At 34.6% G+C, this 27,791-nt stretch overlaps 1 protein-coding gene across 6 annotated transcripts in view; it reads left to right on the plus strand.

Moving 5' to 3' along the window:
* Positions 1-27,791, plus strand: part of FBXW11 (F-box and WD repeat domain containing 11) — a 112,470-nt gene that overhangs the window by 30,377 nt on the left and 54,302 nt on the right. For 3 of the 6 annotated variants that reach the window (XM_032465097.1, XM_032465100.1, XM_032465098.1), the window contains exon 2: positions 3,651-3,752. The exons of the other annotated variants lie outside the window; for them this stretch is intronic. In XM_032465097.1, coding sequence (XP_032320988.1) covers positions 3,651-3,752 — 102 coding nt within the window. The remainder of the gene's footprint in view (positions 1-3,650; positions 3,753-27,791) is intronic. 6 annotated transcript variants of the gene reach the window in all.

Consider the following 27,791-nt stretch of genomic DNA (forward strand, 5'->3'; position numbering starts at 1 on the left):
TGACTTATAGCTTTTCTCAGCATGATGCCCTTGATTTTGTTTTTTTTTTTTTTGTTATACAGTGTATATGACAAAATTAATAAACACTATCAGTTTCCTTGATTAATAGTATTTTTCGTTCTATAGAACTTTGAAATACAATCAGTTGAATTGGGTATTTGCTATTAATGTTAGAACCTCTTGTGAATCATTTCTTGTTCTTTGTGATTAGCCCTAAATTAGAATACTGGTCATTACAAATAGCTAAATGTGAAATTATAACAAACATTTCTTAGGGGTTTGCTGCCCCTGAAAGGCCTCTCTTAAGCATCCCCTTTGTGTTGAGGCTGAAATCTCAAGAGGAAAGAGGCTTAGTTTGTATTGTTGTTAGCTTAGTAAGTAGGTCAATAAGTGTTTGTTAAATTTGGTAAATACCCATGGTATCAGGGTAAGTTCTTCAGACATATTTTAACAATGAGATAGTGTTCCAGAAGTTTAAAGATAGACCACTGTTAGCTTAAAAAAAGAAAGGAAGAAAAAAGAGACAGTAGTCTGCATTGTGAATATAGCTCATAAGAAGAAATCTTTACATTATTCAGTTAAAGAATGATGGGTGATAGTTATTCTGCAATAGTCAATATGGATTTTCAACCCCCTCCTTAAATTTAAAATTAGCAGCTTCAAGAATCAATTAGTGCTTATGGTCAGAGCTTCATTTTAATGCTCTTAGGCTGATAAATACAGAACCTTTATTTTTAGCCATTGTTTTCAAATTAGATCAATGTCCTCTTGCACCATTAGACCTAAGAGGAACCTTAATTAGACTAGCAGGTATAGATTTCTTCTTTTTAAGGGTTTAATGATTTAATTTAATTTTTAAAATTGTAGACTATTAAAAGATGGATGTGTTTCCTAGAGTGGCATTTTCTGTTGAGTAAAGACTGTTTTTCAGTGCTGTGGTTGGTCATTTAGCTTCAAGATAATTTGAGTGTCAAGTGGGGCAGTTCTAATACTTTTTATAAATATTGGCATCACTCTCTTTACCCCAGAATATCCATGGATGTTCTAAAGATAAATTCTTGGAAGTTAGACCCTCTAAGGGTTCTGTAAAAATCTTTTGGTGAATGTACAAGTTCAGTATCATGCTTTAAAAAATATTTGTAATAAATGTTTAATACTTTGAAATTAAGTTCTCAAAAGTTTTTTGTTATGTTAATTGTTTTCCATATTTTTACAAGTATTATTTAGGTCATTAAATGGTTAGGTAGGAAACTTTGGAAAGATTATTACTTTTCTTCTTTGGGCTTTAGTTTCTTCACTTCTAAAATCAGGGGGTAAAGTTTGGGCTAATTGGTCTTCCAGTTCTAGCAGTCTGTGATTCTTTGATTTATTGAATGTGAAAAGTGGGCCCCCCCCTTTTATTAAAGTTTTGAATTTCAAGTTATTAACAGAATCTAATCAGGATACAGTACCTTGTGCCGCCTTGTTTTTTTTTACCCTTTGAGCAAATACACATTAAACCTTGCAGAGGGAACCTGTTTTTACTGAATAAATGAAAATTGATTTGCAGATGAGCTTTGATGTTAATTTAGTGTTAGTTGCTGAATGCAAGTGTAATCCTTAAACTATTCTCAGATCTGAGAGATTCTGTAATTTGGATAATGACAAAGATTCCAAAACAGAAACTTAAATTGAACTATGAAGATGTTGGGAGTTCTTAAATTAAATAATCTGTCATCTCTGTATACATACATAACGTGCTTGGGCCTTTTCTCTGTCCTAAACATTTTGCTAGGGATTTCTGGATAGAGAGTTTGTGTTTGGCTAGAGTCAGACAGGATTAACTTCTCGTCCTAATTCTGCCATCAGTTAGCCCTTGTTCTCTTGCACCTTGAACAGTTTTCTATCTCAAAAAATCAAGCACTGTTTTCCTGATCTTTGGTTTCCCCATCTGCAAAATGGAATAACAATACTTGTCTTAGAAGGGTTTTTGTGAGTTTACTATGTCAGCTGCCTAGCCTGTAACAGGAGCTTGATAAATGACAGCAGTTTTCATTATGTTACACAGACATTTATTCAGCATCACCTTTTGTGGCACTCTGAAGGTACTGGGGTGACACAATGTGTGTGCCTGGACTATCAGTAATACTTCTCCTGTACTGGCCGTGGGGAGCTTTGAAATAAAAGCACACTGTTGGAAATGTATTTTCATCGTTACCAAAAACTTGCTCAGCTTTTATTCCATTTGAGTCCTCTGGTTTTGTATTCTTTAAATGCCTTTTCTAAGTACTCTCAATACTCTAGTTACATTGTAAGTGACGTGTAACTAGAAAGTGGGAGATGCTGAATAGGAAGGAACCCAGGTCTGTCTGATTTCAAGCATAGTGGTCTTTGTTTATATTATAGTTGGGGTGACCGTAGAATTTATCTACCAAACGAGAACACTGCTGAGAGTGAAAGTTATGTGAGAGTGAAAGCTGGGACCAGCGTAAACCTGGACTATCCCAGGAAAGTATGTTTAACCATCCTAATTATAGCTAGAATAAACAAATTCATGAGGTTGGGTCTCAGACTTCTGGAGTATTTTGGTTGAACCCAAACACCCACCTTCAGTTTTTTTTGGTTTTTTTTTTGGTATGATTGTTGATTTTAACAGAGTAAATTGATTGACCTTAAGTCTGAAAAAGTAATGATTGAATACCGTAAATAATCTAATGGTTTAAAAATACTAGCTATAATGCATATGTTCATTTTTGTATTTTACTTTTTTCTGAATTCCCTTAAAAACCAGCAAGCTCTTAAAAGAGAATGGGAATGGTTAAATGAAATAAGCTTTTAATTCTTACTTGTGTCAAATGAAAGCAAAGTCCAAAATGAAAATCATGACGTTCTAAAGTTTTTTCTTTGGGAAGGCAGAGATGTGATTGACACTCAAAATTAGATGTGTTTTTATCAGCTCTTTTATTTCCTGTATCTGTCAATCTTTCACTCATCTTTCTTGTTCTTTTTGCTCTGTGTCTAGGTTTCCTATAATTTTATTTAGGAAAGTGCAAAACTGTACCAGATGATAAAATTTCAGGTGATCAAAGTTTTTACAACAGAGGGAGGCATCATAGTCTTGCGGAATGAATGTGGGTTTTAATAGCAGCAACCAAGGTTTGAAATTCTGCCTGTCCCCTCTTTTGCTGCGTGTCCTTGGGCAAATGACTTACCTCTGAGCCTCAGTTTCCTGACACTGTGGTGTGGGAATTAGAGAACACATTTAAAGTGCCTGACACATAGCAGGTGATGTAATGATGGCAATTATAATCATATGACAGACCAGAAACCACTACTTTCTGAGAGTCACAGTCTCACCACTAATCTTGTTTTGTGCTCAAATTTTACGGTTCCCTTTAGTGGGTTTTCATTTAAACATTCTCTCTCCCTCTTGGTTCTGTTCACTGTATCCTGAGGAGTTAGTGGTTGGCAGCAGAAACCTCCTCTCCGTAGGACAGAAAGTGGGCCCTCTCCCAAGGTTTCAGTAAGTTCTGTTGTATTACCACCCCTGACCTCCAAGCTGCCAAGGGTGCACCCCCAGCCCAACTAACATTCAAGTTGCCTGTGTGAAGGAGTGATTTGTTGCGGCCTCTAACTGCTTCTTCTCTTCCTTCCTTTTTGTCATCCTGCAGTGTTCTGTGCCAAGGTCTTTGTGGCTAGGCTGCGCCAACCTGGTAGAGAGCATGTGCGCACTGAGTTGCCTGCAGAGCATGCCCAGTGTCAGATGTCTCCAGGTGCCTCTCTTCTTTCTTGTTGTAAATGTGTTTTTTACGTATGCCATGAACATTTGTTGAAACTTGCAGTAGTGTGTTTAATCCAATGTTAAGTCTGCTAAATGTTCTGTGTAACCCTCTGCTTTCCTCTAGCCTGGGTGCCTCACATGGAGTTCATACCGAGAGGGGCCCTTCTGAGCAAATGGGTCTTTGGCTGGGCCCTGTTCTGCTCCTCTTTTCCTGCTCCTGCTTTTTATCCACCCCCTCCCACCTTGAAGCTGTGATTCTCATGTTTAATAGTGGTGTATGTGCCCCCAAAGCCTTGACAATTTCCATTTGGCTACTTTTAACAGTTCTTTGTTGAGTTGGGAGGGTTTCATGATTAAAGTAGTGGTTTTTCTATTTTGAAACATCCTTTTGGCCTGCTTTCTCTCCCTCCTTCCATAAAGGAGTGGAGAGAGAATCACTAATGGTATAAAGCCTCAAATTGAAATTTATAAAGTCACAGCTTTATGCTGCCAATGACTCAGTTTGGGCCACCCCCCTAAAGGCCAGATCTGACACCTGTCCTCGGGGTCCACCCAGTTTTCCAGGCCGAGGCTGGCAGAGAATTCCACAGATAAAAGTGAAACTCTTTTTGGGGTGTGGGAGGGGTTGCTCAGGAAAAAACTGTTAGCAGGAGCGCAGCTGAACTGACTCACTTGTTGAGATGGATTCTAAGGGCGCCAAGGCAGAAAACATTGTGGCTTTATTGGGGAAGCTCTGTTTAGAGAAAGCATGAATTTAATTAAGTATGGTTTCAGTAGTAATACTCAGTTTTCATCACTGTATATTCCAGACAGTTTGATGTATCTTTTAAAAGTAATATTGAATTTGTGGCATCCTGTTGAGACTGCCCTGTTTTAGGAAAATGCTGTAGAGTCAGGAAATGAGTTAGATGTTATTGATGGTGTGGGTGACTTTACTGTCCTCAAGGTTATCTTTCTATTCATGTTTACAGTCTTTGAATGGAACTGGGGAGTCAGGAAGGAGGGAAATTTCCTTCACATTGGAAATGTGCTTTTTATTTACTTACGAGCAAACATTCTGAGCAGCACTGGTGTGGTTATTGATTCAGATTGCTTTCTTTAGAAAACTGTACTAGAACCTCACTAACAGCTAATTAGAGACTGAATTCAGTATAAGATCCAGTTGTCTTAGAGTCTATGTAAAATTTGGGTTACAACTCTTAGGGTCCAGGGGTTGGCTGTTTCAGCGATGCTCCAGTGTAATGTATATTTATCTCTGGGAAAGCAGCTTCCCTGCATGTGATGTAACTGTAACAAAAATGTTCTTGAAATAGCAAACATTACTGCATGTGCTCTCCTTGGTGCTAAACAATGAATATTTGCATTATGGTAGTAGTGTACATCTTTATCTCTATTTTTCTGAAAATGATTACTTGAATGTTATAGTTGCCTTTTAGTGGACTGATCCAGTCTTTTTTTTTTTTTTTCCAGAAATTTAAGCAGGGGAAAAATTGTAGTTGTTAATGAAGTCTAGAAGTATGTATTCTTTATTTTTATTGCATTCAGGTAAAAGCAGTTGACCAATGGAAGGCATCATTTAGTTACAGTATTGTGAATTCTCTGGAGGTGGGGTGAGTGGGAGGAAATATGGGTTCCTACCTTGTTGAAAATGGAAACGTAAAATGTGTTAAAAGTTCTTTGACTCATTTCTCCCAGTGAAAATCATTTAAGAGAAAAAATGTAAACTTTGCCTTGATTGGACCTTGAAATAAGGTGGAAATATTGTAAGATATTCACTGAAGTGTGAATGGAACAAATACTGTCTTCAGAGGTGTATTAGGGAATTTTGTTTACTTAGGTTTTAATGTTCTTTAGTTTGTGACAGAGTATGCAGCACAGTAGAATGAAATATGTATTCAGCTGATTGAAACTAGCAAGTCATGACTCTATTTTGTTCCATTTGTGAATGCAAAGTAAACATATATAAATGAACCTGGAAGACTTCTTTCTCTATATACTCATTGTTTTTACATATTATTTTAATGCTAGATTTCTCCTCTCAACCTCCAGTATCCAAACAGTGCAAACAAATTTAGTGACTTAATTTGGGTTTGGGCTTTTTCAAAGAATGCCTGTTGCTTATTAATGCTACAGCGTAGGTTTGTCACAAAGATGACTTTTGCTTGACATTGTGTCTCTTAGCAAATCCATTTTAAGAAGGCCCCAGAAGAGAAGGAGCAGGCTGCCTGAGAAGCCTGGTTGACTTTGCTTGGGCTCTGGAGTTGGCACAAAAGGGCCTCCCTTGAAATTACCACACTGGACCCATGAACATTTGCAACTTTGGCCAATTAGCCTGTCTATATAGTTGAATTAGTGTCCCTTCTGGAAAGCAGGAGTAGAGATAGTACTGTAGTTGCCCTTGGGCGTAATGTAATCCCTCTAGTGTCTGCCACCTGTGAGAAGGGAAAAGGAATAGTAAAGACTTAAAAAATAAAAATCACTTACCACCAACTGTACTTGGTGCTGCACATACATTAGCTTTGTGACAACCCTGTGCAGTAGGTGTTACTACTTTCTTTCAGATGTAGGAACTAGGTCTCAGAGGTGGTATGTGTGATTGGACCCAAGTTAATATCTACGTAGCTGTGACGTGGTGGAGCAAGCCACCCAGATTTACATGATTCCAAAAGCGATTTTTCCTTCCCTCTACACTGGAATCCCACTATTTCTAAAGTTTTCCATTTTCCTTTTGTGAAAACTTTACTACTGAGATATCTTGTGTTTGGCTTGTCTAGTCATTATTTGAAAATACAAAACGAAAACCCTGCCAGATACCTATAGGGGAAAAAAATTGCATTCCCTTTGTCAAAAGGAGCCCTCCTGAATCATAAAGCCAGTGAGGCTCCTGAGTGGTTTTTCTGCAAGTTTAATTCCATGAATATTTACTGAGCATTTGGTGTGTACCAGGGCCTAGACTGGTGCTGGGCATGTAAAGATGAGCAGCACAGACTTGTTCCCTGCTCTCAAGGAGCCCACTGTGGTAGCAGACCTGTGAACAAAAATCCAGACTGAACCACAAAGTAAGTCTGTGTGTGTGTGTGTGTGTGTGTGTGTGTGTGTGTGTGTGTGTATGTAATAAAACTCTGAAATGAGCCAAATATATCTATACACACGCACACACTTAAAAAAATGTGAAGCAGTTTGAACTAAGACTAACCCTCAACAGTTTTTAGAGCAGTGGAACTGGAATATCTGGATGTCTCTGAACTAAGCTGAAATGAATCAGTGTTTCATTTGGTTCAGATATCCAGATCCAGCCAGTTGATTGTTACATCAGACAATTAAGAGTTCAGACCATATGTGTTTGTATATATGTTTGTATTATATGTGATAATATAATTATCATATATGTATCATATATATGATAATGTATGTATGTATTATATATATAAATATATGTATCATTTGTTTTTTATCTTTTTTTATGTGTTAGGCTCTAGGCACTAGGTTATCTGATTTAATCCTTTATGGAGAAGTTATTTATCATGTTTTTTTTTTTTTTGTATATGAAGTTATAGAATTGAATTTGCTTGCCCAAGGTTACACATTTATTTAAGTGGCAGAACTAGATTATGAACCTAGGTCTGGATGACTGCAAAGCCTGTGCTCTGGTACCACGCTGTAGTGACTTGGCAATTGCCATTTTGGGGTTGAAACAAATTCCCCTTTATTTTTAGCATTAAAAGTTGAAAGCTAACACACCTGGAATGTGGAGGTTCCTTGTAGTGAACGGACAAGTCTTGGGAATGCCATTTCCAAGTGGTCACCTGGGGAAAGAGTTAGTGATAAGCTTTTTATAAGAGCGGGACTGATTACTTGGAATGACAGCAAGGATCATGAGTCAAGTTTTAGTGCTTCCCTCTTAGCTGGGCGGGAATTAATAGAACTTCTTGATAGCTGCTTATTTTCTTGCTTTTCAGCATGTATAGTGAGCCACACGGGTTTGAGAATGCTACAGGTGGAACTTATAGCTACCAACATCAACGTGAGAGGATATTTTTTTAAAAAAGAGAGATCGCTTGGTAGAAGGAATCCTGGTTTTGAAGCAGACAAACCTCAATTCTAGTCTTCTGCCTGCTACTTAATAGTTTTGTGATGCTGGGCAGGTTACTTGACTTTCTTGATCCTCAGTTTCCTCATCCTTAAACTTATTGGTAGTTCTGTCTACCTACAAGGTTTTGTGAAGTAGAGGAAGATAACAGCTACACCTTACTATGCCTGCTATTGAGGGAACGAAAATCCGTTTCTTTCCCTGCTTGCCCCTGGTTCCCTATGCAGGAAGAGGGAACTCCAGTCTCAGAGTCCAGAGCAGGATAAGGGAAGATAAAAGCCTGGGCATTTAATACAGCCCCTGTTGTCAGGTGTTTTGTTCGGGGCTGTCTCCTCAGGTCAGACATGGCTGTGCCAACTCACTGCCTTTCTCTTTTTCCTAATGAGCATTGAGGATTTATCACTTCTTGTTCGTTATTCTGTTGCACTCTAGGGCCAATAATGTGAAGGCTTGGAATACCCTTTTGGGTTGTTCACTGGTAGAGTGTAATATTATATGAACATTAAAAAACGCATTTTTTTCTCTTTACAAGAAAGTTTACTAGACATAGTTAAAAAAAAAAAATCCATTTTTTTTTTGTAACCTCACCACCCAGAGAGACCATCTGTTGCTATTTTAAGGTCTCTCTTCCTCCTGTCTGTTGAGCAGGAGGAGAATCCATTAAATTTTGCAGGTTCTTTATGTTATTATAGTGATGAGAATAATTATAGAAGTGGTGTTTTAAATGTCCCATAGAGCCCCAGAGTTTGACTTTGGAGTCACTAAAGGGATAAAGGAGGGCCTAGAATAATGCCTCTTCCACTTCTACTCACCTGGAGTAGCTCTGAATTTATTGCATGATATAGCCTGGCTCTTAGTAAGGTTATTTGTGGAAAGTTCTATTAGGGACATTTCCAAACCCACACAAAAATAAAGAGAACCATTCAATTTAACCTTGAACAGTTTTCAGATTATGCTATTTTTAGTCCAACTTTCTCCTTTTCCAATTTTGTTTTTTCCTTGGGCACTTAAAAACAAATCTAAGGTGGCTTTTTTTTTTTTAAAAAGAGGAGTTTGATGAATTACTGTTTTATGTCAGCAAAAAAAGTTCTAAGCAAGGTTCAAAGATAGTATAAAAAACATGTAAAGTTTCATTTGACCCCAGGTCTCACTTCCCAGAGTATCACTTACCAGTTTCCCATTATCCTTTTAGACAAAAGTTTTAAAAATACAAATAGAACCATATTATATGTATTATTTTTCAGTTAATAACATTTTTAATTATTAAGATGTTGACCATTTTTCCATACCAGCATATAAAACCATATAAATCCTACTCTTTTACAGATACAATAATATTTCATCATGCTAGCTTTATCATTAAAAAATATACATCCTGTTCTCTGTTAAAGGAACCTCATAGGCTTCAGTTTTTTTCTGTCATGGCATTTTGCTAATTTCAGTGAACATACATCTTTAGACTTGCATGATTATGTCCATAGAATAAATTCCTAAAAGTACAATTGCTTGGTCAAAGAATATCAGTGTTTTATTGTTTTATTACAAATTATCCTTATACAGAAAAGTAATAATCTCTCATGTTCAATCCTCCCCACCCCACTTCCACACGCCAACAAATGTTAACAGTTAATGTTGTTTATCATTGCATATTTGGGGTTTTTGGTTCATAGGAGGATACGAAACCCTACAATTACAGGAATTTTCCCTAATTTTTTAATAGAGAAAATGGGCTTGCGCTAGAAAAACCACGCTCCAGCTTCCTTCATTTCCTTAATTTCCTATTACAGACATGTCCCCAGATTTTGTGAAGTCTAACCCTTTCACCAGTGGGAATTTCACCAACTTGTATCATCCATAGATTTGGGGCATTGAGGGAGAGGAGTATATTTTTTTGTTTGTTTTTGTTTTTAAATTACAGCATACCTATAGAGAGTGCAGAAATCTTAAGTGATTTGTCACAAAGTGGGCAGTGATTTATTTTGATAAGTGTGGATAAATTGTATTCATGGAGGGTGGACCAGTGTATAATCCAGCTCGTTGTCATAAGCTCTAGATATCATTTTAAAATGTTTAAAATTTACTTTAAGAATAATACTAAAAATAACCTATACTTGTTCAAGATTAATCTGATAATAAAAAGTGACAAGTAACACAAAGAATTAAGATTTTCTACCATTATTTTAAATCACTGCATAACATTCTATTTAATAGGTACATTTCTGATTTTAAGAAATCCTCCCCTGTTACCAATATTTGAGACATTTTAAGCCATTTTGAGTACAACATCATTGTAGCTAAGTCTTTGTAGTCTCCTGAGATTATTTCTTTAGGTGAGAGACTGTGCACATTAAAACACTTTAGATTGATAAATTGTGCTTTTGACAAACTGGGTCAGATTATACTCCTAAAAGCAGTGGATAAGAGATTCCCTTTTTATATGCCCTAGATGGCATCGGATAGTTTAATTTTTACATTTCTTTGCCATTCTGATAGATGAAAATTTTAAAATAACATGTTGTCATTGTAGTGAAAATTTATTTGCTACTGAAGTAGAATATTATATATATGCATATTTATTTATTGGCCATTTCTATTTCTTGTTTTATGAGTTATCTTTATACCTTTTCTTCATTTCTCTAAAATGACTTTTTAAAAAAAAAATCTGGTTTGTAGGAACTCTTTTTATATATCAAATAGAGTAACTGTCATTTACTGCAGATACTTTCCCCAGTAGGACATTTGCCTTTCAGTTTTGTTTATAACGCTTTGTGCCTTGAAGAAAGTTTCGGAAGACATTTTTACTTTATATGTAATCATACTCGTTCCTTTCCTTTACCATTCTTCTAGTGGTTTATGGCTTTATGTCTTATATCTAAATCTTTCAGTTTCTCTGTAATATATTTTGGTATATGCTATGAGTCAGGGATCCACTTTCTTTCTAAATGGCCTATCTGTTTTTTGCATACTATTGACTGATCTAGCTTTTCTCTTTGATTTGAAATCACATGTTCATGTTTCATTTCCTTGTATCCAGTGACGCCTACTCACAGAAGTCTTTTTCAAGCTTTTGTTCTTTACTTGCCTATTATCATCATCTGTTACCAACCTCTATAGGGTTGTTGTGTTGAGTCCACGCTGTATCATGCTGTCTTGTATATATAATTTCTGGGTTCAAAAGTGTGTTGTTAATGATGATAAGCTTTGTAAGTTCACAAGTTTGAAATGCCAAACAGAAAGACACGTTTTAGCATTTTTTTAAAGAAGTGATTTCCACTGTTTTTACTATGAATTGAAAAATTTTTTATTATCTCCATGTCATATTTTCTGAAAACAGGATAACTTGGTGATCTCAGAATTTGAAGCAGCAGAAGAACAGCAAGTAAATTCATATCTGGAGAAAGTTCTAATGGTGGTACAATGCCTGGCATATAATACTAGCTAGCACTCAAGAAATAGCACTTTATTAACATCATTGATCATGTACATATTTTTAGACACTCAAGAAATCACATACATTTCCCATGGAAGAGAGCCTCTGTTATGGGAAAATGAAAACTACACCTTGTTTTACTAACAGTTTTAATTTATGGTTTCCAAAACAGTGTACGTGATGGATAAGGTTTAACAGTATACAGAACTTGAGGTTAGGGAAGTTGATAAATGGGATTCAGACCACATTAGAAAATCCCTTTTTACTTTTTCAACAGAAATGACATGATCTACCTCATATTACAGACATTTATTATGTTGCTTGTAAAAATGCTGCTTTTATATATTTCTATTGATTTATATTATGTTTATGAAAGTAACAGTTTTTTATTGCAAAAATTCTAGGCAATAAAGAAGTATAAAGAAGAAATTAATCATTCAGCCATAATCTCTCTTCATTTCAGTGTCCATTTTTTTCTTCTTGACATTTTATATATGTATATATAATTTATTTATATATAGTTTTTTGTTTATATGTAGGCTCATACTTTATACTGAATTGTAACTTGATTTTTTAAAAATATGGTTTATACTAGTAAACTTAGGTGTACATTTTTCGTAACTGTTGAGTTTAATTGCCTGAATCTACAATAACACTTAGGGCCAGACACATTACTAAGGCCTTTCCCATACATTCTGTTTCTTAATCCTCTGAACAACTTTATAAACAGCTTTATAAACTAGGCTCTGTTTTATCCATGAAGAAATTGAAATTCAGAGAGCAAGAGCTGGTGACTGGCCTCAGAGCGCACAACTGCTAAGTGGCAAAGCCAGGATTTAAAACCTCGTCTCTCTAGTTCCAGTGTCCCTTACTGCCTCTGAAAGTAGAAACTATTTTCATAAAGATGAGTGTCTGTATTTTAAGTTGTAAATAGAGTTTGCTAAATCTTTGGACAATTCTGCAGTAGGAATGCTATTTATCTTGTTACACCAGTAGCCTACCCGGTCAGATTTCTCTTCTTTAGTGGCTTTCTCTGGCCGCCCAGTCTAAAATAGCTGCCTGTCTTATTTTGTCTTCATAGCCCTTAACTCTGCCTGAAATTATATTCCATGTTTGTTTTTTCTCTCCTGTCTGTTGTCTTTCTCCCTGATCAGAATCCCAAGTTCCATGGGTCATATCTTAATGTTCACTGCGTGATAAATTCACCTGTTTCTAGAATAGTTCCTGAATAAGCAGAATGAACTGGAGTGTGAAGGAATGACTGTCTCTGAGCTTGTTAGGATGATACGGTGTAGTGATACTTGCTGTCATAGCCAGAACTACTTTGGACTTAGTTCTCTGAGTTCTTTGCATCCAAGTATTCAAGTGAGTTGAAGGAGTACCTTGAGTAAAAATTGATTATGTTTTGAAGACTTAACATTGCACAGGGAACTATATTCGATATCTTGTAGTAGCTTATGGTGAAAAAGAATATGAAAACGAATATATGTATTTCATGTATGACTGAAGCATTGTGCTGTACACCAGAAATTGACACAACATTGTAAACTTACTATGTTTCAATAAAAAAATACAAAGAGCAAAACAAAAACCAGAAAACAAACAAACAAAAAACACTAGCTGCTTGTATTTTTTTTTCACTTAAAAATAATCTTTCCTGATTATAGAAGTAATTTGCATGTTGTAGAACGTTAGGATAAAGGTAGAAAGACAAGGGAGAAATGATCTTCAACTTAGGGAGTGCCATTTTTGATATTTGGCATGTTTTCTTTGAGTTTTTAATCTATGCATATGCTTCACATAGTTGAGAAAATTATATATATAATCTTATATACTTTATATGCTTTGTACACTTATTCAGGATGATTGTGTTAATGTTTTCCTATTAAAATTTTCTCATAACATAATTATAATTTGAAATTACTATGTAATGTATTTCATGAATACCTCATAATTTGTTATTTTTCTGAGTGCTCAGAATCTTCATTTTTAATTATTAAAAACTAATCCCCATCTTTGTACATAAATCTTTGCCTTCATTTTGAGTTACTTAGAATGTATTTCTGGGAGATACACTGTATATGTCTTGTCACATTACTTTCCAGAGGGGTTGCATTTCATTGTACCCTCACTAGTATTGAACGTTGTTACTTTGAAAAAGTTTAACAAGCCTGATCTGTGTGATTCAGTAGTATATTCTAAATTCACAGGCCTCTTCACGAATGGCAGCTCTCTCCTCTGAGCAGTTGAGTATATGTTGAGTCAGCTGAGGCATGGCCTACTTAAAAGAGGTCTAATGCTGCTGGATATGCTTGGCCAAGGAAAAGAACTCCAGAGACATTTTCAAACACAGAGCAGCTGTGTCAGCCTATTCCTTCTTATTGAATTGCCTGGGTGCTGTGACTAGAATTCAAAATTGAGATCATTCAGGTTAGATGAGGTTATTCAGGAAATACTTAAGAAGGCATAGAATCACCCTTACGTCTTGTACATTTTGACTGACTACCTACTGTGTGCCATGCACTATGCTACGGCCTGGTAGTACGAGAACCAGCTGCCCATCTTTGTAGACAAATTACGTATGAAAACTCTTTACCCTAATATAAGGAATATTCTTTCTTCCCCCTCCTCCCTTTAGAAAAACCACAGGTCACCTACTGAAGTCCTTGTAAAATCTCATATTATAGGATGCTTCCTGGCCGTTTAATTTGGAGTAAAAGGCAAGTGTTAATCCTTCATCTGTAAAACAACAGGAAGTGGAAAATTAAGGATTAGCGTAATGCTAACCAGAAGAAGCCATCACCTAATTAATTTCAAAGGAAAAACTTTCCAGAAAGAAACCTTGCCCAGAGGGATCTGGTGGGGTTCACAGGACAGAAGTGGATGGATGAACCTCTGATTGTCAGCTGATAGTGAGTGGCTTGGGGAAGACCCTGAGTCTGTAGTGTCCTCAGTCAGTATAGTTTGAGATGTTTACTAAGATCATCTGACACTGGTTGTGAAAACGACACAAAAGATTTCGGCACATTTTTCCTAGGGATGTGATACCAGAATTTGAAGTACTGGATATTAATTATTGCAAACCAGCCATTGAAAGATTTCTTTTTATTGATTTTTGAGGCCGTCTCAAGGTTAACTGTAAATACGATACTAAGAAACTTTTTGTTTCCTGAAGTGTTTGAAAGTAAAGCTGACTGAATGCTTCGTCAGGTTCTAATGTTTCAATGTATATTCCTTACAAAGGAGGATGTTCTACATAATCGTAATATGAGAATCAAATTGGTAAATTAATATTTGATACATTATTGCCGTCTAGCCCTCAGTCTGAGTTTCATCAAAGGTCCAGTATGATCTCCTTTATAGCAAAGGTATCTGGTTCAGACTAATGAGCTGCCTTTAGTTGTCACACTTTAGCTTCTTTCAATCTGGAGCAGTTTCTCAGTCTTTCCTGGACTTTTATGACCTTGGCACCTTTGAAGATTACAGATCAGTCATTTTGTAGTATGTCTGTTAATTTGGGTTTGTCTGTTTCCTTATGATTAGATTTAGTTTATGCATCTTTGGAAGGAATATCGCAGAAGTGATGCTGTGTTCTTATTGCATCCTATTAGGTATTAATGTGGTTTTGCTTTGTCTCATTACTAATGGTGGTTATCTTGATTACTTGAATAAGGTGTTATCTAGGAGCTTTCTTCACTATAAAGTTATCCTTTTTCTCTTTGTAATTAAGTATTTTGTGGAGAGGTACTTTAGAACTGTATAAATGTCCTCTTTTCATTAGAATTTCAATGTATTCACTTAACAGTATATACTTGTAGTTTCCTATTTTGTTCAATAGGTTATAATGTTACTATAGTTAATTTGTTTTGATGGTCAGATTGTTGAAAGTTTGGCCAGCGCCTGCCTTTTCAAACTGAGTTCTGTATCCTCTTGATCTGTCCTTGTAATTCTTTAAGCACTTCCTTACTTTTCTGCTGCAACAAAAATTTTCCAGATTCATCTTGTATTTTCCCATACTCAGCCCTGGAATCAGTCAGTTCTCCAAGGAGACTTGGTTTCTTTTAGTGAAGAACAGTATTTAGATCTGAATGGTAGGTGTGCTTAGTACTGCTGGATGTCATTGCTTCCAGGCTCTCTCAGCCAACTGTGTTAGGTAAAGTATGTACAATTTGTCTCTTAAAAACAAACAAAAAACAAAAAACCAAGAAACTCCCTCCTTTTCTATGTGTTAAAAACCATGAGTTCACAGTGATGTCTTCAATTCTAGTCCAGTCTTACAGATTTCATTCTAGTTTTCTAAGGTGGCGCTTTTCGTATTTGTAACTTCCTTCTCTGACAGTGACAAGCCTGGCTCCTGTTTTCCACAATACATTTACTCACTTGCTCAGTTCTAGATTAAGTAGTTTTAGAATTGCTTACCAAGGTCGTAAAAAATGAATGTGCTAACCATGCTGAATACTTCTTTACAATTAACTTTTGTTTTTGGCTACGTAGTCTAACTACTGAGTTCCAGGGTTGCTTGGGGTAGTTTTATCCTCACTATTAAATATGATTATGTTAATCATTTGAAATATATTTAGGTTCACTTATTCCTGCTGATATTCTATCTCTCTCTCCCCTAATCCTTGTTGATTTTTATATAAAGCATTTAATGTAATTCTAAGAGTCAAAGCAACACAAAAAGGTGGAGTCGTTCTTTTTGTCCTATTCCCATTCTCCCATTCTTACCATCCTCTTTCCACTGGGTAGCCGATTTCATTACTTTCTGGTTTATCCTTTATGTATTAAGGGACAGGTACACTTGTATATTTTTATATTTCTGCTTGTTTTGTGCACAAAAGGTAGTATATAGGTGGATACTCTTTTGCACTTTGCTTTTTTCACCTAAAAATGTATCCTGGCAATTACTCTATCTGCCCATAGAGGCCTTCCTTATTCTTGCTTAAGGCTGCATTGTACTCTGTTGTGTTGAGACACTATGGTATATTTGGCCAGAAACTTATGTATGAGCATGTAGGTATTCCCCCCCCCCACCTTTTTTATTCTGAAATTACAAACAGTGCTCCAGTAAATAACCTTGTGCATATGTATTTTCATATTATTATTTAATTATAGTGTATCTTCAGGGAAAATTCCTGGAAACGGGGTTGTTGGATCAAAAGGTAAATGGAGGATCAACGGTAATGATGAATTGAAACGTAGAGCTGCTTGCGTAGTTTTGTTACGTATTGCCAGATTCTCTTACAAAAGGGTTGTGCACATTTGCTTTCCCACCAGAAATATTTGAGAGTGCCTGCTTCCTCACTGCTTTACTCATAGAATGTGTTGTCACACTTGTGAATATTTGCCAGTGTTAGGTGAGAAATGTATAGCTTTAATTTGCATCTCTTTAATTACGAATAAGTATGAACATCTTTTTTTTTATTTAAGGGTCATTTTTATATCTTTTAAAAAGTCTGTTCATGTCCTTTCCTCGTTTTCCTACTGGGATTTTGGTAATTTTTATCCCCCTCAGTTTAAAAGAAATTTTTAGGTACGTAAGTCCTTTTATCTGTGACTTACGTTGTAAATAATTTTTCCATTGTTTCGTTTTCCTTTTGATTTTGTTTATGGTGTTTTTAAAAATATTGCTATGTAAGAGTTTGAAAATTTTTATCTAGCCACGTTTTCCTGTCTTTTATTGCATCTGGTTTTGACTCAGAGTTAAATAATCTTTCCTTACGTCCAGGTTTTAAAGAAATTCATGTATATCTTCTTCCAATACTTATTACTTTACTCTTTAAATTTCTGATCTATTTTGAGTCTTTTCATGTGTATTCTGTTAAGTGTGGATCTAATTTTATCTTTTCTAAATGGCTCGCCGGTTGTCCTAGCACTTCTTAAATAGTTCCTCAGTAATTTGAGGTGTCATTTTTATCATGTGCTAAATTTCCATATGTACCTGAATCTATTTCTAGATGTTCAATTCCATTAGGCCAGGATGTGGCAAACTATGGCCCTCTGGCCAAACCCAGTCCTGTTTTAGTAAATAACGTTGTGTTGGAACATAAAGCCACGCTCATTTATTTACTTATCATTTGTAGCAGTGTTTGTGCTACAACAGAAGAGCTGAGTAGTCGTGACAGAAACTGAGGCTTGCAAATCTTAAAATATTTACCATCTCACCCTTCACAGAAGCTTGCTGACCCCTACATTGGAGTTATTATGTATTCATATGCTGTAAAAGTACCTTGTTTTTAACTCGAGAGGCTTATGGTACGTTTAAATGTCTGGTGGGACTAATCCTCCCATGTAACTTTTCTTTTCACATGTTTTTTTCTGAGTATTCTTACAAGTTTTTCCATATGAAAGTAAAAACTTGTCTGACTCCACAAGAAGCTTTTTATGTGATATTGGAGTGTTCTTAATTTATAAATTAGGGTGAACTGTCATCTTTATCACGTTAAGTTGTCTTACCCAAGAACTAGTTATGAAGAAAACAACAGAGAAACTTATCAAAAAACTAATCCACAAAAATGCATCAGACCAATGAGGTTTCACAGGAGAATTCCACCGAATCTTCAAAGCGCATATAGACCGAAGCTTCGTAAATTGTTTCATAGCATTGATTTTTGAAGGAAAACTTTTAAGTTCTTTTTTGGGGAATTATTTCTAGTTTTATATTCTTTGGTCAGAGACTTTTATGGAACTTATTTCTTTGTGATCTAATGTATGATCAGTTTTCATAAATTTTTCACGTGTGCTTAAAAAGCAGATTTAGTCTATTAGCAGGGTATAAAGTTTCATATCTCTAATATCTGCTCTACTTTCTTGATTATGTTTGTTTTTCTAAACTTTATTTTTTGGTGCTCTAAATCTGCCTTGTATCGGGAGTGTATAGTGTGTGTTGGTGTATTTTTAATCCATGTCTCTTTGCATGTTGTTTTCTTTCTTTTCATGATGTTTGTTTTCTTTGCTCTTTTATTTTTGAAATTTCTATTTAAACTTAGGAGGATATATATTTTTGTTCTGTTGATTACCCTTTACTTATAATTTTTTAAATGCTTCTAATTTCATTTAATATTTTATTAACAAGTTTATTAGTTTTTAATAGTATTCTTTAACTTCCACCTGTTGCCTGTACAACAGTCAGTATTTGCTTTTCTTTCCTCTTTCACGATCCCTTCTCCTTCCAATATTTAGCAGTTTGAGGTTAAGTTTACCAGATTCCTGGTTAAAGAACATCCTTTGTCAGTGTAACAAAACATAATTTCATTACTGAGCAGCTTGTTTTGGGGTGGGGAGCAGGAGATTGTTGGGAGGGGGAAGGACTTTGCATCCTTAGAATGTTTAAAAAATTCTTTAATCTTGCAGGATCTTAAAAATCTCTCCTCTGCCATTTCTTTTTTCCTTAATTGCATGGTTTCCTTTTTTTAAATTAATAAACTTGGTTTTTTTAGAGCAATTTTAGACTCATAGCCTGAGTTTTGACAAATGTATAATGACGTGTACCTACCATTATAGTATCATACAGAATAGTTTTACTGCCCTGAAAATCCTGTTGATCTGCCTGTTCATTCCTTTCTCCTCCTAACCCCTGGCAACCACTGTTACTTTCAGTCTCCATGGTTTTACCTTTTTCAGAATGTTATATAGTGAGAATCATATAGTATGTAGCTGTTTCACATTGGGTTCTTTCACTTAATGTACATTTAAACTTCCTTCGTATCTTTCTATGGTTTGATAGCTCTTTTCCACTTAGTGCCAAATAGTATTTCATTGTCTAGCTGTTTCAGTTTATCCACTTACCTACTGAAGGACATCTTGGTTGCTTCCAAGTTTTGGCAGTTATCAATAGAGCTGCTATAAACATCAGTGAGCAGGTTTTTGTGTGGAGTTTTCAGTTTATTTGGGTAAATACTAAAGAGTGTGATTACTAGATTGATAAGAATATGTTTAGTTTTGTAAGAAGCTGCTGAACTTCCAAAATTCCAAAGTTGCTCCACATCCTCACTGGCATTGGTGTTGTCCATGTTTTGGATTTGGGTCATTCTGATAGGTGTGTAGTGGTATCTCATTGTTTTAATTTGACATATGACATACGATATTGAATATCTTTTCATATGCTTACTGCCATTTGTATATCTTCTTTGGTGAGGTGTATAGTCATGTCTTTTGCCCATTTAAAAAATTTGGTTGTTTATTTTCTTATTAAGTCTTTAAGAGGATTTTGTTTTGTTTTGTTTTGTTTTTGTTTATTTGTTTGTTTGTTTTGGTGTATTTTGGGTATAGTCCTTTATCACATTTGTCTTTTGCAAATGTTTTCTCCAAGTCTGTGGCTTGTCTTTTCATTCTCTTGACAATGTCTTTCACAGAGCAGAAGTTTTTAATTTTAATGAAATCCATGGATTTCTTTCATGGATTTTATCTTTGGTGTTGTATCTAAAAAGTCGTCACCATCCCTGTGGTCATCTAGATTTTCTTCTATGTTATTGCAGTACCATTTGTTGAAAAGATTATCTTTGCTCCATTGTATTGCCTTTGCTCCTTTGTCAAAGATCAGCTGACTTTATTTGTATGGATCTGTTTCTGGGTTCTCTTTTCTGTTTCATTGATCTATTTGTCTATTCTTTCAGCAATACCATACACTGTCTTGATTAGTGCAGCTTTATAGTAATTCTTGAAATTGGGAAATGTCAATTCTTTGACTTTCTCCTACTCCTTTAATATTATGTTGGCTGTTTCAGATTTTTCACCTCTTCGTATAAACTTGAGAATTACTTTGTTGATATCCATAAAATAACTTGCTGGGATTTTGATTGGGATTGCATTGAATCTTTAGATCAAGTTGGGAAGAATTGACATGTTGACAGTAATGTGTCTCACCGTCCATGAACATGGAATATCTCTGTTTATTTTGTTCTTTGATATCTTTCATTAGAGTTTTGTAATTTTCCTCATATAAATCTTGTACATATTTTGTTAGCTTTATACCCAAACATTTTATTTGAGGGGGGTCCTAATGAAAATGGTAATGTGTTCTTAATTTTAAATTCCACGTGTTTATTGCTGGAATATATGAATGTGATTGACTTTTTGTATTAACTTTGTATCCTACAACCTTGCTATATTGCTTATTCGTTCCAGGAGTTTTTGGTCAGTTTTTTCATTCTTTCTACATGGATGATCATGTCGTCTCTGAACAAAGTTGTATTTCTTCCCTCCCAATATGTATACTCTTTATTTCCTTTTTGTGTCATATTGCATTGGCTAGGACTTCTGCTACAGTGTTGAAAAACAATGATGAGAGGGGATATCCTTGCACTATTCCTAATCTTAGAATGAAAACTTAGTAATTTTTTACCATTAGGTTGATAGTAGCTATAGAATTTTTGGAGATGTTATTTGTCAAGTTGAAACACTTCCTCCATTTGCCTTTCCTTTTTACTCTCTTTCCTTAAAGAGTGGCACCTGGAAGACTGTTTCTTTGCACCTCGAATCCTCTTTTAAGTCCCTTATTTGTAGTCAATTCTGATCTATCAGAACTCTCTCAGTATTTTCACACTCGGTTTGATTTTATGTCAGTCTTCATTCTGCTGCGTGTTTCCTTCCTTTCTTCTTTTGCACACTTATCCTGGACTGCTCTTGTTCTTCATGAAGGCTTATGGCAGGAGCATATGCACATCCTAGGATCTAAAGATTTATTTTCTTACTTATGTTCTGTTCCTTCTTCCTGCTGAAGGCTTGAGTTTTGTGTAACTTCATTTGTTCCTTTTATTGTTTGTATCCTGTGACTTTGCTGACATCACGTATTAGTTCTACTTGCTTTTGGTACACTTCCTAGGATTTCCTTTGTAAATAATCATGCTATCTGGATTCTTTCTGATATTTATGCTTTTTATTCCGCCCCCCATTGCACTAACTGTGATGAGTGAAATTTGTAATGAATAGAAGTGTGACAGTGGACAGTCTACTTTTCTTGAGTACAGTGAAAAGTGTTTCATCTTTGACCATAAAGTATCATGTTAGTTACAGGTTTTTTAAAATCACATTGAGGAAGTTACCTGAGAGTTTTTAATCATGAGTGAGTTTTGAATTTTGTTATATGCCCTAAATGCATCTATTAAAATTGTCATATAACTTGTCTTTTTATTCTTTTAATATGGTGTATTGCATTAATTTTTTTTTTTGATGTTCAGCCAATATTTAATTCTGGGAAAGCCCCAGTTGATCATGATGTATTAACCTTTTAATGTAATTTTGTATTTGATTTGCTGATATTTTATTGAGGATATTTGTATCTTTGTACCTGCAGGTAATTGGTCAATACTTTTGTTTTTTGATAATGTCTTTTCTCAGGTTTTAGCATTAGGATTGTCCTAATAAAATGAATTACGCTCTTTATTTCTAAAAAGAGTTTGGGAAAGATTGTTGTTACTTCTTCCTTAAATGTTTAACGGTATTTATCAATGAAGCCATTTGGACCTTGAGTTTGCTTTGTGGGAAAAGATTTTGTTTTTGTGTAGCAATTTAAAAACTATTTTGAAGTTAACTTTTTTGATGTATACTTATAAAATTCACCAGTTTTAAGTTTCTAGTTCATTTAGGTTTGACAGATTAATGTAGTATAATATTCACAACAGTCATATATTGGTCTGTTTTTTTCTTGTGATATCCTTGATAGATTTTTGTTATCAAGGTAATGCTGACTTCAGAATACGAGTTGAGGATGTTCCTTTTTCATCTGCTTTTTGGAAGAGTTTATATAGAATTGGTACTACTTCTTCCTTAAATAGTAAATTCACCAGTGAAGTCAGCTTCTTTAATAGACATAGGGCTACTGAGGTTATCCATTTCTTTTTGTCTGAGTATTCTTGTGTCTTTTAAGGAATTTGTCCCTTTCATCTGAATTTTGGAATATATTAGTATAAATTTGTAATAGTCCCTTATTTTCCTTTATTGTTTGTAGGATCTGATTCATGTTACCACTTTTATTTTTGAGATGGAAATTTGTGTCTTATGTAATTTTTTTCCTTATCATTCCAGCTAAAAGTTTGTCAATTTTGTTGATTCAAACACATGACTTCTGGTTTCATTAATTTTTTTAAATTGTTTTTCTGTTTTCTGTTGTGTTAATTTTGGATCTCATCTTTATTATTTTCTTCCTCCTGCTTATTTGTGGTTTAATTTGCTAATTTTCTAGGTTTTTATGGTGAAAGTTTAGATTACTGCTTTAAAGACCACTTTCTTTTCTAATACATGCATTTGATACTTTAAGTTTCTCTCTAAGCAGCACTTTAGTTATGTCCCACAATACTTAGTATGTTGAGTTTTCACTTTTATTTAGTTCACAATATTTTCTAATTTCTCTGGTGATTTCTTTTTTGACCCATGTGTTGTTCAGTGATGCATTGTTTAATTTCCAAACATCTAAGGATTTTCTATTAGATTAATTTCAGATTAATTCTTTGTCATTCCAGAGCATATATTGTATGATTTCAGTCCTTTTAAATTTATTGAAACCTATTTTATGGCCCAGAATAGCATTTATCTTGGTGAATGTTTGGTCTATACTTGGAATGTTTGGTCTGTTCTGTTGGGTAGAGTGTTCTATAAATATCAGTTAGGTTAAGTTGGCTGACAGTGTTATTCACGACCTCCATATCTTTACTTTTTTTCTGTCTACTTGTTCTATAACTAAGTGAGGAGTGTTGAAGTGTCCAAATATAAATTTAGATTTGCCTGTTTCTCCTTTGAATGTGTTATTGTTTTTTTCCCCACATATATTTTAAAGCTCTCTTAGCCAAGAGCATATCCATTAGGATTGTTATATCCTTTTGATAAATTGATCATTATGAAAATTTCCCACTTTATCCGTAGTTACATTCTTTGTTCTAAAATCGACTTTGTCCAATATTAATATAGCCATTCTAGATGTGCTTTGATTAGTCATTGGATGTTATGTACCTTTTCCCGTCCTTTTACATTTAATCAGTGTGCCTGTGTATTTAAATTGGGTTACTTGTAGATAGTATATAGTTAACCAATTTCACAATCTCTGTCTTTTAATTGGGGTATTTTGACCACTTATATTTAACTAATTATTAAGATTTTTGGTTTTAAACCTACCGTCTTGTTATTTGCTTTCTGTGTCCCATCTGCACTTTATTTCCTTCTTCTGCTGCCTTTTGGATTAATTCAATTTTTGAGTGATTCCATTATCATCTTTACTGTTGGCTTATTAGCTGACCTCATTTGCTTACTTTTTTTTTCTCGTGGTTGTTGTAGGGTTTATAATTCATGCCCTTAACTTGTCACAGCCTGTTTTGAATGATAAGATACGGTTTCACGTATGTGGAAGAAAGACCTTACCTCAATTTACTTCAGCTTTCTTCCTTTCATCTTTGGTGCTGTTGTCTGACATTTTATTTCTACAAAGGCTATAAACTCCATGATATATTGTTATTATTTTTACTTTACTGAGTCATGTGTATATGTGTAAATGTATAACTTCAGAAGCTGTTTGTTGTTTTTTAAAAAATGTTGTAGGTCATTTATACTTAAAAACAACCAACCAAACAAATTTATGGAAAATGTGATCAAGTTTGTGTTTACCAGAGGCAAGGGGTAGGGAGAGGGGGAATTAGATTAAGGTAGTCAAAAGGTACAGACTTCCAGTTATTAGATAAATAAGTACTAAGAGTGTAATTACAACATAATTAATATAATTAACACTGCTGTATATTATACATGAAAGTTGTTGAGAGTAGATCCGAGGAGATCTCATCACAAGGAAAAAATATTTTTTATTTTGTGTCTGTGTGAGATGATGGATGTTCATTAAACTTTCTGTAATCATTTCATGATGTATATAGGTCAAATCATGATGCTGTGCACCTTAAACTTGCGCGGTGCCATATGTCAATTATAGCTCAATAAAACTGGAAGAAAAATATAGGTAAAAACATTTTCAGTGAGCAATTTAAAAGACTTTTTAAGAATTGTGGTAAGGTACACAGAGCATAAAATTTACTGTATTAACTATTTTTAAATATTCAGTTCAGTAATATTATACATTATTTTGAAACCAGTCTTGAGAACTTTTTCCTGTCCATTAGACAACTTCTCATTTCTGAGGGAGCAATAACCATTTTACTTTCTGTTTCTATAAATTTGATTACTCAAGATACTTCACAGAAGTAGAATCATAGTGTTTGTCTTTTTATAGCTGACTTATTTCACTTAGTGTAATGTCCTCAAGGTTCATCCATGTTATCACCTGTATAAGAATTTCCTTTCTTTTTAAGACTAAACAATATTCCATTGCATGTTTATACCATATGTTGTTTAGCTTGTCATTCTTCAGTGGACATTTGGGTGGTTTCCACCTTTTGCCTCTTGTGAATAATACTGCCATATAAACATAAATGTATTAATACTTTTTTTGAGACCCTTCTTTTAATTCTTTTGGACATATACCCAGAAGTGGTCTTGCTGGATCATATGGTGATTCTATTTTTAGTTTTTTGAGGAACCACCATTCTTTTTTCCATAACAGCTAGAATATTTACATTCCCATCAGCAAAGTACAAGGGTTCCAGCTTCTTTCCTTCCTTGTCAATGCTTGTTATTTTCTCTTGTTTAAATAGTAGTCCTTATGATAGGTGTGAGGTGATATCTAATAGTGGTTTTGACTTGCATTTCCCTAATGATGGAACATCTTTTTGTAAACTTTTTGTCCATTAGTATATCTTCTTGCAGAAGTGTCTCTTTAAGTCCTTTGTCCATTTTGAATCCGTTTGTTTGTTTATTTGTTTTTGCTGTTTAGTTGTAGGAGTTCTTTATATACTTTGGATTTAAGATCAACCTTGATAGATCAACCTTATTGAAATACCTTATCAGATATATAATTTGTAAATATTTTTTTCCCACTTTGTAGGTTGCCTTTTCACTCTGTTGATTGTGTTCTTTGATGTACAGAAGTTTTAAATTTTGGTGTAGTCTGATTTATATGTTTTTACTTTTGTTGCCTGTCCTTTGGTATCACATCTAAGAAATCACTGCCAAATCCAATGTCATGAAGCTTTTTCTTTATTTTTTCTTTTAAGAGGTTTATAGTTTCAGCTCTTATGTTTGGATCTTTGATTCATTATGCGTTAATTTTTATCTATGTTGTCAGGTAAAGTCCAGCTTCATTCTTTTGTGTGTGGATATCCAGTTTTTCCAACACTATTTGTTGAGAAAAATTCCCTTTCCCCATAGAATGATCTTGGTACCTTCATGAAAAATCATTTGACCGTGTATGTGAGGATTTATTTCTGGGCTGTCTATTCCAGATGGTCTATATGCCTGCCTTTATACCAGTACCACACTGTTTCTATTACTATAGCTTTGTGTAATAAGTTTTGAAATCAGGAAACGTGAGACCTCCAGTGTTGTTGTTTTTCAAGATTATTTTGGTTATTCAGGGTCCTTTGAGATTCCATATGAATTTTAGAATGGGCTTTTCTGTATCTGCAAGAAACCTATTGGAATTTTGATAAGGATTACATTGAATCCGTAGATTGCTTTGGGTAGTGTTGACATCTTAACAACATTAAGTCTTGTAATTCGTGGCCACAAGATGTCTCTCCATTTATTTGTGATTTGTTTAATCTCATTCAGCACCATTTTGAATTTTGCAAGGAGTCAGTCATATTTTAAAGAAATTAAAAAATGAGAAAAATTATTTTATATGTACTGCTCTTCTTACCATTTTTCTTTTCATTTATCTCTGCATTCCTTCATTAGACTCAAGTTTTCTTCTGGTTTCATTTTCCTTCCGTCTGAAGATCTTTAACATTTCTTGTGGTAGAGGTCTGAGATAGGTGAGTACAGAGTCCTGGAAGCCAAGTGAGTGAGGTTTATAAAGGAGGAAATGTTCAACCTTATTGATAGATCCAGAAATGTAAACAGTGAGAATTGACCATTAGACTTAACTTGTAATTTGAAGTCTGTTCTGATGAAAAGAAATGATTAGACAAAGGAAATGAAATTCAGTTCAGACACCTATTTGTTAAATGCACATTCTCATGGATCCAGCATTTCTAAAAATTTGATCAAAAGAGGTAATTATGCAAAGTAGACATGAAGGTTAATTGCAGTGTTGTATACATCAGTAAAAAGTTTAATGTTCTTTACTTACCTGTAGTGGGTAAGTAAATGGGATGAAGCAAACCATTGGCATTTTAAATGAAAGTGAAGGTCTACAGTGACATGGAAGGATGTCCGTGACACACATGACGAGCAGTTCTCCTGGAGAGCACACTTCAGTAGGCTTCTTTTATGTATCTGTAGCTTTCAACCTGTGTACCAAACTGCAAATGGTCGTTGTCCCTGGGTGGCAGCACTTCGGTTGATTTTTCATTTTTTAATTTAATTTGGAAAATTTCTTTTGTGAAGTGCCTTTACAAGTGTTTCACCTATTTTTTGGTTAGATGTATGTTGTTTGCTTTCCCTATTGATTTGAAATGAAGATTTTTTGTTTTTTAGTTTTTTTGTTTGTTTTTTTTACTGTTCTGGGTGTATTGTCAGTCTTCTTTCACTTTGTGGGTTGCCTTTTTCCTTTAAATTTAATTTCTGTAAAAATTGAGATATATTTTACATGTCATAAAATTCATCCATTTCAAGTATTCAGTTCAGTGTTGCACCATCACCATAAATGGATTTAATACAACATTTTAATCTCCTTTTCAATTTCTTAATGATACTTTCAGTGAACAGAAATTCTTCATCATAATCCAGTTTATCAGATTTTTCTTTCTGGTTAACAGTTGCTTTGTCCGTTTAAAGAAAGCTTTACCTATTCCAAGGTCATGAAGATGTTCCGTAGTTTCTTCTAAAAGCTTTCCTCTACTTTTAGATCTGCAGTCTATCTAGAATAGATTTTTTTTTTTTTACCCCTTGTGAGAGGGTAAGGCTCAAAATACAAGACTATCCAGTTGACATAGTCTTTTATTGAAAAGAGCGTTTTTTTCTCCACTGCACTAAAATGCTGCCTTGGTGTTCAATCAAGTGTACTCATATGTGTGGGTCTGCGTTTGGATGCTCTTTTGTTCTATTGATCAATTTGTCTCCCTTTATTCCTATGTGACACTCTTTGCTACTATAGCTATATAATCTTGATATCTCATAGTGTAAATTCTCTCACTTTGTTATTCCAGATTGCCTTGGCTCTTTGTATTTCCATATGAATTTTAAAGTCAGCTCAATTTTGAGGCGGGGGAAGGTGGAAAAAAGCCTGCTGGAATGTTGATTGGCATTGTGTTAAATTCATCATCTCTTACTCTAAAGTTTTTGGTGGTTTTAGTTTTCTTTTTCTAGTTTTCATTAAATGATAAAAATCTCTTAACATGTGCTCAGTACGTGGTAGCTGCTGTTATTATAAATATAATTCATTTCTTTACAATTTCTTGGGTAGATTTTTGTGTTTGAAATCTTTGTTGAATCTTGCCAAGTTACCCTTGAACACAGTAGTAAGAGAAATGATTGTG

This window comes from Camelus ferus, chromosome 22 (genome assembly GCF_009834535.1).
Source record: "Camelus ferus isolate YT-003-E chromosome 22, BCGSAC_Cfer_1.0, whole genome shotgun sequence".
NCBI lineage: Eukaryota > Metazoa > Chordata > Mammalia > Artiodactyla > Camelidae > Camelus > Camelus ferus.